At 46.1% G+C, this 13,471-nt stretch overlaps 1 protein-coding gene across 3 annotated transcripts in view; it reads right to left on the bottom strand.

The window, feature by feature from the left end:
- Nucleotides 1-11,648, bottom strand: part of LMX1B (LIM homeobox transcription factor 1 beta) — a 151,125-nt gene extending 139,477 nt beyond the window's left edge. For 2 of the 3 annotated variants that reach the window (XM_035113357.3, XM_035113358.3), the window contains exons 1-2: nt 10,999-11,648; nt 8,212-8,398 (exon numbers count right to left, since the gene is read on the bottom strand). In XM_035113357.3, coding sequence (XP_034969248.1) covers nt 8,212-8,398; nt 10,999-11,137 — 326 coding nt within the window. In that variant the 5' untranslated portion in view covers nt 11,138-11,648. The remainder of the gene's footprint in view (nt 1-8,211; nt 8,399-10,998) is intronic. The other variant, XM_035113355.3, reaches the window with a different exon arrangement.
- Between the last annotated feature and the right edge of the window lie 1,823 nt (nt 11,649-13,471).

The raw sequence follows: 13,471 nt of genomic DNA, 5'->3' as shown, positions 1-13,471 counted from the left end.
AATTGATTTACTGTGTCTTTTCACCCCCACCCCCTCTCCTTCATTCCCTCTTCCTCCTCCTGCTTGTATTTTCTGCTGTCGGTCTGCAGAAGCAGGCTCAGCGGGCTACCTTGTCATGTCAAACGAGGTGCTGTGATCTAACAAAAGGCCATCATGTTGATATCTTTTTATTCCTGCCCGGCCTTGCATAGCATTGCACCAAACTCTCCCCGCCCCCCAACCACCTCTGCTGCCTCCCTGCCATTGCAACCTTATCCAATTGGAAAAGCTTTGAGAATATCTGAAGAGACCTCAGGTTGTTGTTGTTGTTGTTGTTGTTGTTGCTCCTCTCCAGGGTGAATGGAGTTGTGTACTTTATATATAGGTTACATTATTTTACACACATGGTTACTCATAACATCAGTAAGTTTTACACAACCCACCAGCAGTTAAAAGATCATGACAAAATGTAAACAGTCATATCAAGAATAAACTAATGAAAACATATTATATTAACATTACAATTAAACAACCCACTGATAATGTAAAGTAACCTCTGATAATAAAAATGCAAGTAAGGAATTAAGAAAGTATGCAACTGCAAAAATATTGCAACGCTGAAAATCTCCGTATACTCTCACACACCAGCGCATATTAGCCACATACAGGTAATTATCAAAACTCATTTGTGTCTTTTCAAATGTTCAGAAATTTAGCAATCATAAACAGATGTCCTGTTGGACGCATTAGGACTTAACTACTGAATAACCACATAGGACTGCATTGCTCATCTGTAATCATTTTCATTCTTGTGAGACTATAAATAATTATAGTAAATGTCTAAAAATGGTAAATACTAATACGCACACACATACACTCCTATTAGGGTAGGGCTGTTAATCAAATTCCAGTGGATTCATCACAAATTTTAAAAGTTGGTCTCCTTTCTGACCATTGTATGCATCTGTCCAATATGAATTTTGTTATTTGATAATTTATATGTTATGCCCTTTGTTCCTCTTACAGCCTATAGCTAATGTGGAAATACACTGGATGTAAATAAATTCACACCACTGTCACTTCAGTATGGTATGCCTTTTTGCAAGGAAGCTTGTGCCAATTCGCAAAGCAATCCAACCACATTGTTGTAAAGAGAAGCCAGCCTCATATTCAACCCCACTTGCAGTAACACACTGGACCAAAAACCTACAAAACAACTGTACATTTAACTCAAGCCTCACCAGTTAAAATTCACACACCCACACCAAATTAATCACTTTAAAAGTCCCATTATTTAGTAGATTGACACGTACAGCTCCCATTTGGGATATTTTCCCCAAGGAAATCTAAGCTTTTGTTCCAGTTTTGACTTCTCTGGGTTTTTTTCCTAGCAACTTCATAATCTAATAATTCTATGCTTATTTTTTTAGAATGTTAATTAATCATATTCCACCTTTTCCCCCATACAAAAATTTTAAAAAATCCTTTTGGAGAGCAAAATAAGAATGATACTGGTACATCTTGAACCTTTCATTATTCCTAAAGTGTGACTGTTATTCAAATGGGAGTAAAAATATGAACAATGATTGTGGAAATCTACAAATAATTATTCTGCCATGGACCTGAAACCAAAAGGGTTTGGTCAGGGGTGGGGTAGGGGTGGGAAATATATTACTGACACACCAAGTGTCTTCTCTGTTTACAATTGAGGCATTCTGTCAGATATCTTAAGACACTCAGAACAGGTTTCCATTCAAATCAATAAGGCTAAAGGAAATGTCACTTAAGACCTGGACTTCAATGCTGTGTAAACTTTCTTTAGCTTACAGGTCCAGGACAGAAGCACCCATCTGAAATAACACATTTGGGGTGTCACTCTGAAATAAAAGGACATTAATCTCCAACCATACAACTCTGGCAATATTTATACATCGCATGTCTCATTAACAGATTACTACACAGTTTCCATGGTGAGGGATTTTGGGGCTGTTGCTATGAAATGCACATAGCTTTTCTCCCCCCACCCAACCAAGCTTCACTTCAGGATCTTTTGGGGAACCTTCTGAACGTTAGACAAAAGGTGATGTACAACAAGAGATGTCGCCTTTTGTCAGCTCCTAGACTACTTGTGGAGTCCTATTATGTCGCGACGATTGAAGGGACCATGTTCTACCCCACTCTGGGCACAAAGAGGGTCCTAAATTTTAGTGACAAGCGTGAAGTGGAAGAGAGAGAAAGAGAAAGAAAACAGGGGGCGGGGGCGGGGGGGGGGAGAAAATCAGCTCCAAGGCAAAAAACAAAAACAAAACTCCAAAACCAACCTATGCCCTGACATACAGATTGTGCATGGAACGAATGATGTGAGATGTCCAAGAAAGACAATTGCTCATATTATGAGCTTTAAGGCTTCATCCTAGTACAGGGCACTTGACAGAACAACAAGATCTCTGCCCCAAGGAGATTACAAACTGAAGAGGACGAAAGCAAAAAACAACAACTAAGAGGACGATGATTTAACAAGAGCTAGCCATTGACCACACATAGTCACAATGACTTTTTAGGTATAACTATTTGCTTTGCTTCTGGAAGAGTCACAGCACCCAGCTCTTTCTGAGTATTTGTAGTTGAATTTAGAGCCTTAACTTGCAGAGAGAATTGGTAAATAAAAGGAGTCTCTCTCTCTCCCCCTCCCAACTCACACACTTCAAGTCACAAGAAATGTAATCTCAGAAGCATCAACCACTCCACCCAATTCATCTATAATTACTTTAAAATAAGGAAGTCGTCTTCACTCTAAGTAAGGAGTCTTAAAAGTGTCAGCTTTGCACAGGTAGATGATAGACGGACAGAGAAACAGACTGGCAAGCAGACAAAGACAGGTCTGCTGTGTCCTAGTAGCAATAAAGTTCTTATGCCATGAAAAGGATCACAACATACATTCTGAAAAATATACAACTGTTTTGGCCATGTAACTGTGGGTGGAACATAAAGGGGGTATTTGTACCTTGTTGGTTTCACACACACACTCTCTCTCTCTCTCTTAATTGCCTGTACAGGTACTCAGAAGCTGAAACTGCACTCCTGAAATGATATCTCAAGTATTTTAACAGGTTTCACAACTACCCTTTATCTGTCTGCTCAGAGGGTCTGTGTTTCAAGACCGAACCCATCTAATTTCCTCTCTTGGTCTCTCTCTTATTTACTCACCTGTAAAACCAGTAGACTACAATATGGGATACTTTGCCATGACCCTGGGATTGGGGAGTGGGGCTTGAAACACCAAGACTGAAGATATCCTAGTCTTTAAAGCCATATTTTTCAGACAGTTCAGAAGATTTTTGTCCTCACCGCCATGAGGACTAGGACCTTATCCCTCAAGTCCAAAATGCAATAGTTTGGCATGCTTCTATCACCACCTTCCATGGATTTTCAAAAGCAAGTTCTTGTCTCACAGTCACACTGGTTGCCTCTTGATCTCGTGGTTTTAACCCCCAGCAGTTTCAGGAAAGGTGTTAAGATTCTCTCCTGTGTTATACAATTGTGTGTGTGTGTGTGTGTGTGCTTTATGTAAAGATGGACGAAATTACTTCTAGTTTTATGAAGTGCAGACCTAGGTTAATGTAAGTCCATTTGGCTGAGTTAAATGTGATATTCCTTTCTCTGAGCACCTCCTTTACTCACTTTTCTTTTAAGGTGAAAAGCTGCATACAGATCAACGTTTACACTTCAGTGTTACAATTCCCAGTACCCTCAAACTACAATTCTCAATATTCAGGGGCATCCTTTAAATGTATCGCTATGCACTTAAGGCTACCTTAAGAGGAAGAGTCCATTTCAATAGGGGGAGCAAACAGATTATGGCTTCACCCCTAAACGTGGCTCTTCCTGGAGGTGCTGTCACTCTTCCCCACCGACTTCCCAACCTTCGGCTCCAAAATCTTAGCCATCCCGTCCCCTCATTCTCCTAAAGCAGAAAGGAGTCGCGGCCTTCACCGCCAGCTCTCCAAGCGAGGCCTAGCAGAAACGGGAGAACTCTATGGACGCCGTTTATTGTGAACGAGGTGCTCCAGACTCGCAGCCCGGACCTCGCTGGCAGGGAGGTCAGCGGGGCTCAGAACTTAGTGGGGCTCAGAAGAGAAGCGCCAGCCGTTGCGCCCTGAGTCCGCCGGTATTTTCCTTTTCCGGCCCAACCATAATGACGGGCGCGTCAAGAGAAAATAGACTGCTTCTCTTTCCGAGCCTGTCTCAAGACCTTATGGCTGGGCTTGGGTTACTTGAGGTCCCTGCTTCTCGGTATTATCCGTTTTCCTTCGTCACTGTGCAGCTAAGCCTTTTCGCAGCCCAAATTCCCGGGCGAGCGTGTCTGCGCGCTCACGGGCAGTGCCAGAGAGCCCCCTCGGAAGGCAACCGGCCCTTTGGCCTCGTCGGAGAAAGAAGCGATCAGACAGCCAACGGACGCTCCGGCAGACGCTTAGCGTCCAGAGTACTCGCCTGTGCTGGGAAAAACAAAACAAAACGAGAAGGCCGTTTCCTCGAAGTACTCCTCCTGGGTTGCTTCGAAGAGACACCCGCCCGAGAGGGTGACCTGCGGAGTTGGCCGTAGGGGGAGAATGGTGACTTCTCTCCGGAGCTAATAACCACAGTCACCCCGCCTGTTGAGAGTAGCACTCATGGCTTAGCCTCTCTTTTCTGTGAAGCGAGTGTTTATTTTACTTTACTTCTCCAAAAAAATGGAAAATAATGAGAAAACAACTTGGTTGTGCCTTCGACTACCTGGTTTAATTTTGGCACGTGCGCTTTCGTGGACAGACCAAACGCATTCAAAAGGCTGCAAGTCTAACACGACTTACCTGTCTGGGAAGGAGCCCCATTGAGGCTCACTTCCGAGTAGACTCCGCGTCCAATAATCCTGGGAACTGTAGTTTTAAAGGGTGCTGGAAACTATAGCTCTGTGAAGGGTGAACTATGGCTCCCATGATTCTTGGTGTTAGGGGAGTGTGCTTTAAGTGCATGGTGTCTACGCAGCCCAGGACGCCCCCCTACCGGGAACAGGGTTACCTGCCACGCGCACACACCCTGGGGGAAACAAAAAGTCAGGGGATAGAAAACGTTGAATGAGAATGAAAGCGAAAGGCCAGTGAAAAGAAAATGATGCGCGCGTAGCCTTACTCAGAATAGAGCAATTGAAATGGATGGGCATGATTAGCTTAGCCCCATTCACCCCAAAGAGTCTTCTCTGAGTAGGACTTAGTTGGAGGCAACTCAGGAGGAGAAAAAAGAAGGGGGAAGGAGAGCGGATTAGACATTAGAGCCTCCTCTGTGCTGGAGGATTTCTTGGCTCTGGAGACCCGCCGTTGCTGCCGCTCTCTAAAGCAGGGCCTACGACAGCAGCTGGGAGGAAGGAGCTATGAAGCCGGGGCCGGCCCTTGTAGCGGCTTGTCTTGCCCGGAGGTGCTCCGAGGCAGCAGGGCTGGTTCCCCCAGCGGAACCACCCGCTTCCCTTTCATTCCCTACTCGTCTCACTCTCAAGCAAAACTCGCGCTGGTTTCAACCGCGCTGTTTACAAAGCCCAAAGTTTGCTCCGAGTCCGTTTTGATTCTAATTTTATTTTAACCGAAGTCAGCAGGACTCGCCTCTGCTTCACCCGAAGGGTTGGGAAACATATATCTGAAAATTCAATGAATGAAGTCTGAACTGGATTTAAGCCGAAATGTTCCGACTCGCAGTCCACGATCGCCTTCGGGCTCCGGCCCATAGCTGCCAAGTTCTCCCTTTTTTTAAGGGAAATTCCCTTGTGCTGAATAGGCTTCCTCGCGAGAAAAGGGAAAACTTGGCAGCTATGCTCCGGCCCGGCAGAACTGATCTGGGCGAATCAAATGATGCTGGCGCTTCAAAGCGTTTGAATTTTGAATCCGGATTATGATGCGGACCCGACGTTGGCCAGTTTATTTTCAAGTTAAGACCCCTTTACCAGGTAATGAGAGCGAGCCTACTCCTGCTTACTCAAAAGTAAGTGCAACTGTTTCAATGGGACTTGCTCTCAGATAAACGTAGATAGGATTGCAGACTTAGATTTGCAGCCCTATGTAACATGATGGGGCTTTAAAAAACTAATAAAATAAATGCAGTATTGTAAAATCAGTAAAATTCAATAAAATATGGGGGTCGTTTTATTAAGAAATCTAGTGGGTCAATCGCCTATGCCTTTGTTCTCTCATCTACCTCAGAGGGGTATATTGTGTGTTCACCTCTTATAAAAGGGGGGGTAGGAAAAATGACACTCCCTGTCTTTCAGTATCTCTTCACTTATCCTCCGATCTTGAAACTAAGAAAACTTCTCCACACCCAAAGACACGCTCGCCGCCTTTGCCCCATTATATCCAGCCTCCAACAGCTCCCTGTCTGAAATGCCCTATGGAATAACCGGCAACTCAGTTTACTCGGAAGTAAATGCAGCGTGTGCAGCTGGGGCTGCTTCTGAGGTAAATGTATGTAAAAGGACAGCCTAAATATCACTTAATCTGATTTGTGACACGATGTCTATATAAATACAATATGCACACAGAAACATATACGGTGGCGCCAACTTGAATAAAATATTGGGGGGCCCGGCGCTCCTAAATATTGGGGGGGCGAAGGGGTCTGGGCCCCTTAGAGTTGGCGCCTATGCGCGCACGCACGCGCACACATATATACACACATATGTACATACAAACACATAGGCACAAACTTCCTCTGTATTTCGATATCATACTATATTGCACGATCTCTTAGCAGATAATCATTATATATAATTATCTACCTCCCCACTCACAAATGGGAAAAATAATACTTCCAATCTTTATATTACTCCCAACCACAAAATCAGGATTTGTTAGAAATGTTTTGCTAAATTTTCTCTCCCACTTTCAGTATTTTACAATATCTCCTTCCACCAAGTTCTCACCAAAGTAGTTTAGCTAATCTTACAGTAATTGAATACATGCACGCAAAATTTAAATTCTGAATCCCAACCCCCAATCATCAAATCAGCAATATTATCTAAGGAAGGTACTTTGCAAACATCGTTTGGTTTTTAATTGCTGGTATAAAATTTCCCACCACTGGAATTTTTTTTTTAAGCGAGTGTTGTTTATATGCATTTTTTTATTTTTTAATAAAGTAGGTAATCGGAAAACAAATATTATTCCATTCTGCAAGGCAAACAAGTAGCCATTCAACGTTTCTGCATCTTCAAAAGAGGCCGCAGGAAAATTAAAATCAAGAAGTAAAAAGCAAAATAGGTGTTTGTGTGGAAAAATTAGGGGTTATTTCCTTTGCAAATGTCGTTATAAAGAAATAACGAGGGGGGCGACCCACTCTAGAGTCAGTGGGGTAGAATTCAGATGGATTTACTCCCAAGAAAAGTGTGGCGCAAAATCAAATTCGGTTGCAGTAATTTAAATTTGTTAATTGTTCAATGAAAGGGAAGGTGGAATCCAGACCAATCCAAGACTCCGTTAAAATGACTAAATCTTTAAAGGGGGGAGGGGGGAGATTTCCATGGATAGACGTTGTAAATTTGGGAATGTGTCTCAGCTGAGCATAGTGGGACCCGTTAGAAAGGAAGGTTGTTACACAAAGTGGGAAGAGAAATTCATCTTTATTATAAAAAATGGTTCACTTCGAAGTCAAACCGATTTCGGACCTCAAATGGGAACCGATGGTAGGGACGTCTCCGCAACCTTGGATTCAGATCCCAAACTAAGTCTGATCGGCCACAGACTTAGCTGAAAGTTATAGAAAGAAACTCGTGCACTGAAGAGAGCAAGAGCCGGCGCCTCGCGTTCCTGGTATCAACCCCCCCCCCCCCAAAAAAAAACCCCACAGACATCCCTCTGACTCAAGGGTAGAACTTCTACTAATGGTGCGACAAAGGTTCTAAAGAAAAGTGGGACGCGCGCGGAGAGTGTGGGGAGAATGAGCTTTAGCTTTGATTGCTTGACACTATCTTCCAAAGCCAGGTTTAATTAGGTGCACCCCAAAACTGAGAATGGCACTCCCGCCCCAAATAAATAAATAAATAAATAAATACTAACAAATAAATACTAGCATAAACAAGATTGTATCGGGATTGAATTTTTAAAGATGCTTGCTTAGATCGGAAAACACGTTGCTTTGCATGGTCGTGCACATACTGTTCCGACGTGCAAAAGGACGAGCCTAATTTGGGCGGTGGCTGCGCCCACTTACTGTTGGTAGTCTTGCTTGCAATAAAGCTTGCGGTCCCGAAAGTAGCAGCTGGTGGTCAGCGCTTGTTGACACACGGCGCACTGGAGACACTCTTCGTGCCAAGAGGATTCGTTGACGCGCATCAGGAAGCGGTCCGAGATGGGCCGCTGGCACCCTTCGCAGACGGCCTGGTGCTGACAGTCTGACCCTGAAGAGGAAGGGAAGGAAGGGGTGGGGAGACGAAGTAGCAAAAAGAGAGAGAAAATGTGAAAGATGGAGTGAATTTTGGAAGAAGAAAAGAATACAGTACATATTGAAAACATATTCACACACACCAAGAATACAATGGAAACTGTAGTTTCCCTTTCACAGAGTTACAAATTCCCAGTACCCTTTAACAACTTACGGTTCGCATGAGTGGGGGGGCGGGGGGAGAAAGGGGCCCCAATGGATGGTGCAGCTTTCACAAAGGACCATGTCAATATCGTTACACAATCACAGTCACGTTCACAAGAGCAAGAGTCTCAGACAAGAGCAAAGATTGCTATTAAAAGTGTTGCTTTTAAAATTTTTATTCACTTAGTTTGGGTTGCCAAGACATTGTTTCTCACTGTTTTAAAACAAATTTAAATCACATTCCAAACCGCCCCGCCCCGCCCCACATTAAAATAATGATGGGAACTGTAGTTTACCCCTCACCGAGCTACAGTTCCTAGCGTGCTTCACACGTATGGCGTTTACGTGGCCAAATTTTATTTGCTATTTGGGTGGCTCGTTGTTGCTGCAAGAGGGTGTTTGAGGGGAAAGGAGTGGCACAGTGAGAGGCGAGCATCTGATTACTCGGAAGTAAGCGCCACTGAGTTTAACACGAACCCTTCGCTTTCTATAGTGCAGCGCGGATCCGAATTCTATTTTTAATCATTCTGTTTTTCACGCTGGGCTGGCTTGTGCAATGCGGAGCGAGGTGTACAGGATTGCGTTCGAAACTGGGAACGACGGTAGTGATTATATTTACACACACGTTTTAATATACAACTGACTTGTTCACGAATGCAGGGCTTGTTTGGATTACTGTAAAAGCGAAAGCACGTGCCTGTGTCCTTGCAACAGATTCCCACAGTCCTAGAATGGCATAATTCATCAGCTTGCTTTGGTATTAAAAGCAGAGTTTATATGTACTAATATTACCTAATATTAATACTCTTTGTGTGTGTGTCATTAAAATAATGATGATGGTGGTGGTGGTGATGATGATGATTCAAGTGTGTATGCGTAGGGGGGGGGTGTCAAATCCTGGCCCCAGGATTAGCAAGAGCGGCGGATTGGGGGTGGGGTGGGGGACTCAATCAAAAGTATTATCCGGCCAACTGTTAGGAAATTTAAATTGAGAATAATCCAACATGCTGCTTGGATCCTTTCTTCTTTTGCTAAATTTATAGACATTTGTTTTGCTACTAGTTATTATTGGGATTAGAAAAGCAGAAACAGAGATCCTTGGAGGACCTTAAAGGATAATTGATTGATTAGGGCATCAAACTTTCGTCGGCTCAGACTGCAATCCTTACCTGACCTACTCGGAAGGAAGTCCTACTGAATTAAATGGGGCTTACTCCCAGGTCACTGGGGTTGCAAGCTAAAGGAGTGCCTTCAGTACACAGATCAACAACAAACTACAAAAAGTGGCGGCGGGAGGGGGGTGTAATTAAGTAAACAGGAGTGTTATGCAGACAGGAGATACGAGGGGACCCCCGCCCCATTTAGAGGTTTCTCCCTTTTCTTTTTGAAGCCTCAGTTCCATACTCTGCAAGTCCCAGCAGGGACAGTCCAATAAAACTTGCTTCAAAATGCAAGAGAACATTATATTTCAAAGAGAAACAAGAGACATAAAAAATAAACTGAAACAGAGGGTTAAATGCTGTTGCTTCATTTTCCAAGATGACTCAAGTAAAATCGAATATGTTCTGGAACATTGTTAAAAGGTGTAGGGAAGAGATTTTTGTCCTACGGGTTAATATTTCGGGGATGGGGAAGTAAGAGTGTAAATTAATCTTCTGTGTGCCTGTGTTTTAGTGAAGCAACAAAGCTAAATTAGATCAGGGACTTCCTTTGGGTTGTGGCAAATCCCCATTCCGACGTGCATGAACACAAAGCTTCAGATGCGTGTATCTTTCAATCTCAAAAGGATTATTCAGTCGGAAGATTGGCAAAGGCATCTTAAAAGTAGCGCCTCCCCCCCCCCCCACTTCTTGAAGTTGGCCGGCGGCATCTTCGGTTCAAAGTTTTGCAACTTGAGATTTATTTATATATTCCTTTGTAACAAATGCGAGTCTTTTAAAAAAACATTACAGCCACATTATGTAGACCTAGCGACCCCTCCGCGAATAAAATAAATATATCAAGGCGGGGAAATCTAAATCCTAGCCTCAGATTGTCAAAGAAAAGTGGCTATATATTTAAAATCATTATTAATAATAGTAGCATTTTTTTAATCAAGCCAGATCGTGTCACAATCCCACACAGGGCATTAAATAAAGAAAAGACCCCTTCAGTCCCTTAAAGGCAAATCGATGCCTTTTCTAGGATCGGCCTGAAAACTACTTACAGCACTCCGTGTTTACACTGGAAGCCCTCACCGCTTGCTGTCCTGACAGCACCGGTTTGTTTCCAAGCACTGTATTTGAAGCAAGAGTACAGCAGACTCAGGATCGGGGGCCCGGGACTTTCCCCGGGTAAATCAGTGTTCTGGGCTTTTCCTTTTTTTAGGGGAGGGGAGTTGAACATTGCGCGGTGAAAGTGAAGTCGACTCACCTAGCAAGACTCCTAAAGTTGCGGGACCCGATCGCAGCGGGTGATCCTCCATTTTAATTCCGTCCAGCATCTTGGAGCAGTCAGTGGAGCCCCGGTTGAAACAGCTTTCCAGCGACTCGGGGGCCGTCGCTACGTCCATGGGGCGAAGGCTGGCTGCAGAGGCGAAGCGGGAGGAGGGGGAGGAGGGGGTTAGTGTCCGCTCTTGCCGGGATCAGGACCGCTGCGTCGCGGGGCAGAGGAGGCGAGCGCTGCCGAGACAAGCCGGGCGTCCATCGGCAGTCAGAGCATCGCGCCCCGACAGCAGAGAGGCAGGGTGGGTCACCTGTAGGCTAGGGGGCGCCTCCTGAGCCCTTCTCGGGCCGGAGGGGGCGGCGAGGCCCTCCCCGGAGCAGGGGGATCCCCGGCACTGCATGCAATCGCGGGCAGAAGCTCTCCCCCGGAGCGCTTCCACTTCACAGTGCCATGCAAGAGTCCCGAGCCAGGAGACGCTCCGTTTAGAAGCGGAGGGAAAAACGGCGGCGGAGGAACACACCCACCCCGCCAGCCGCCTCACCACCGCCACCTCCTCCTCCTCCCCCTCCCTTTTCCAAAAAGCGGGGGGGGGGAACTTGCTGACATTTGAACTCCCAATTGGTGCTCCTAATATCCCTGCGCCGCAGTGACGCGGTTTTCCTCGACGTCAAATAGTGCCGTCTGTAACTCGCGGGGGGGGATGGGGGCTAGAGAGACGATTAAAATAAATAAAGGGGGGAGAGAAGAAAGTAAGATGGGAGGGAAAGAAAAGCAAGCCCCCCTCTTTCTTTTCCCCCCGCTCCCATTCCACCCCGGATCATGATGGGAAAAGATTCCAGCCAGGTGTAGATTAGAAGCGGAGTTTACCCAGGTAACCAGTTTGTAGTGAGAGGATAGAGAGAATGGAGGGGTCGGTAGGGAAGGGAGGGGGCTGTTGTCATCCTGGAACACTTAGTGTCGGTGAGTGGACGGGATGATGAAATAAAGGAAAGGAAATAAAGAAAATCAGGTGATGGGACCTACTTACAGAAAAGTTGAAAAAAGAAACTGAGGAAGGGCAGGGCATTGGGGGCGGATTTGCCAGTCGGTCGGTGGAAGGAATTCATGAGATCTAGGAACTTGCTGAAAGGGGCTGATTGAATGGGGAGGAAAGCAAAGTTGCTGGCACACCACCCATCTTAGGCAGAATGACCCTGCGCCCCAAATGTCTCCCACCCAGCCCCAACGGTGGAAGCCTGCAGAAGCCGGCGGGCCCCCTTCACGCCCGGCTGGGAGGTAGGTACCTCGGTGTCTTCTTGGGACCTTCCGGGGTTCGTTTGGGTTTTAAAGTTCCAGGGTCCCCTTCTTCCGGGACGCTGCCACCTGCGTGCTATCCGGGGATGCGGGGTGGGATGGGTGGGGAAGGAATGCTGTGGCTGGATTGGGTCCGGGAGTGTGGGAAGGGTAGGGGTAGTAGCTAGAGAGGCAGATCACAGGGAGAGGTGTCAACCGTGCAAGCTGGCCGCCGGCTGTGCCGCCAGGGCTGATCTTACTATAGCGTGGCACCGGCGTTGGCAAGCGGGTGCGGGGGGGGGGGCTGGATGCGGTTACACCCGCCCCGTCTCCTATCTCCCCCCCTCCGCCTCCCTCCCATAGAAGCCCTTGTTCCTGACACCCACCAGGCTTTTCTGTTTTGTTGTCTGGGGCATAAAAGAAAGGGACTGCCGAGTTTGCACCTGGCGGGAGGCCCCGGGAGATAGATAAGGAGCTGGTGGATAACTAACACAGAGACAGACAGACAGACAGACAGACAGGAAGTAATACCGTACATGCTTCTGTTTCTCAGATCCCAAATAGGGAGTCTGATCGTTCCCGGTATCCCAAAAGTAAGCTTGCGTCCTATGTACAGCGCCATATATTTAAAGTACATTTCAAGCACATTTTCACCCTTGGCTCAAAGAACCCTGAGAACTGAGTTATTTAAGGGTTCTGGGAAGTGTAGATCTGTGAAGGGTACAGTTCACAGGATTCAGCGTGTGGGGGGGGGTGGATTTAAGCGCGCTTTAAATGTATGATGTGGACGCAGATATGATTCACCCCGTTGTGTTTGGAGAGAGGGGGGAGATAACCCTTTAGAATCTGACGCACAGTTCGGTTTTCTTCCATGATCTCTCTCTCAAAAGAAACACACGCGCGCACAGAGACACAGAGAGAGAGAGTCCGGCGAGCCTCTGTCCAGCGCGCCCAGAAAATTAAGTGCCTTTTACGCACCCCTCTATGAACTTGAATGCTGCTGATGAAGAAGAGATGGGCGTGGAGGGGGGCTTCAGTTGCTGCCAGGGGGTCATGTCTAGAAATGGCCCTCATCTCCCCCTCAATTTTGGGACCACTTGCTGGCCTGTTTCCAAGTGGTTGTCAAACCTAGGCGCACAGCAGCGCTCTGATGGAAAAGGCGGCTTCTGCTCTGCCGGGTATAGTGGCG

This window comes from Zootoca vivipara, chromosome Z2 (assembly GCF_965207765.1).
Source record: "Zootoca vivipara chromosome Z2, rZooViv2.hap1.1, whole genome shotgun sequence".
Classification (NCBI taxonomy): Eukaryota; Metazoa; Chordata; class Lepidosauria; order Squamata; family Lacertidae; genus Zootoca; species Zootoca vivipara.
The sequence above is the reverse complement of the archived record's forward strand: the minus strand, read 5'-3'. Positions and strand labels throughout refer to the sequence as shown.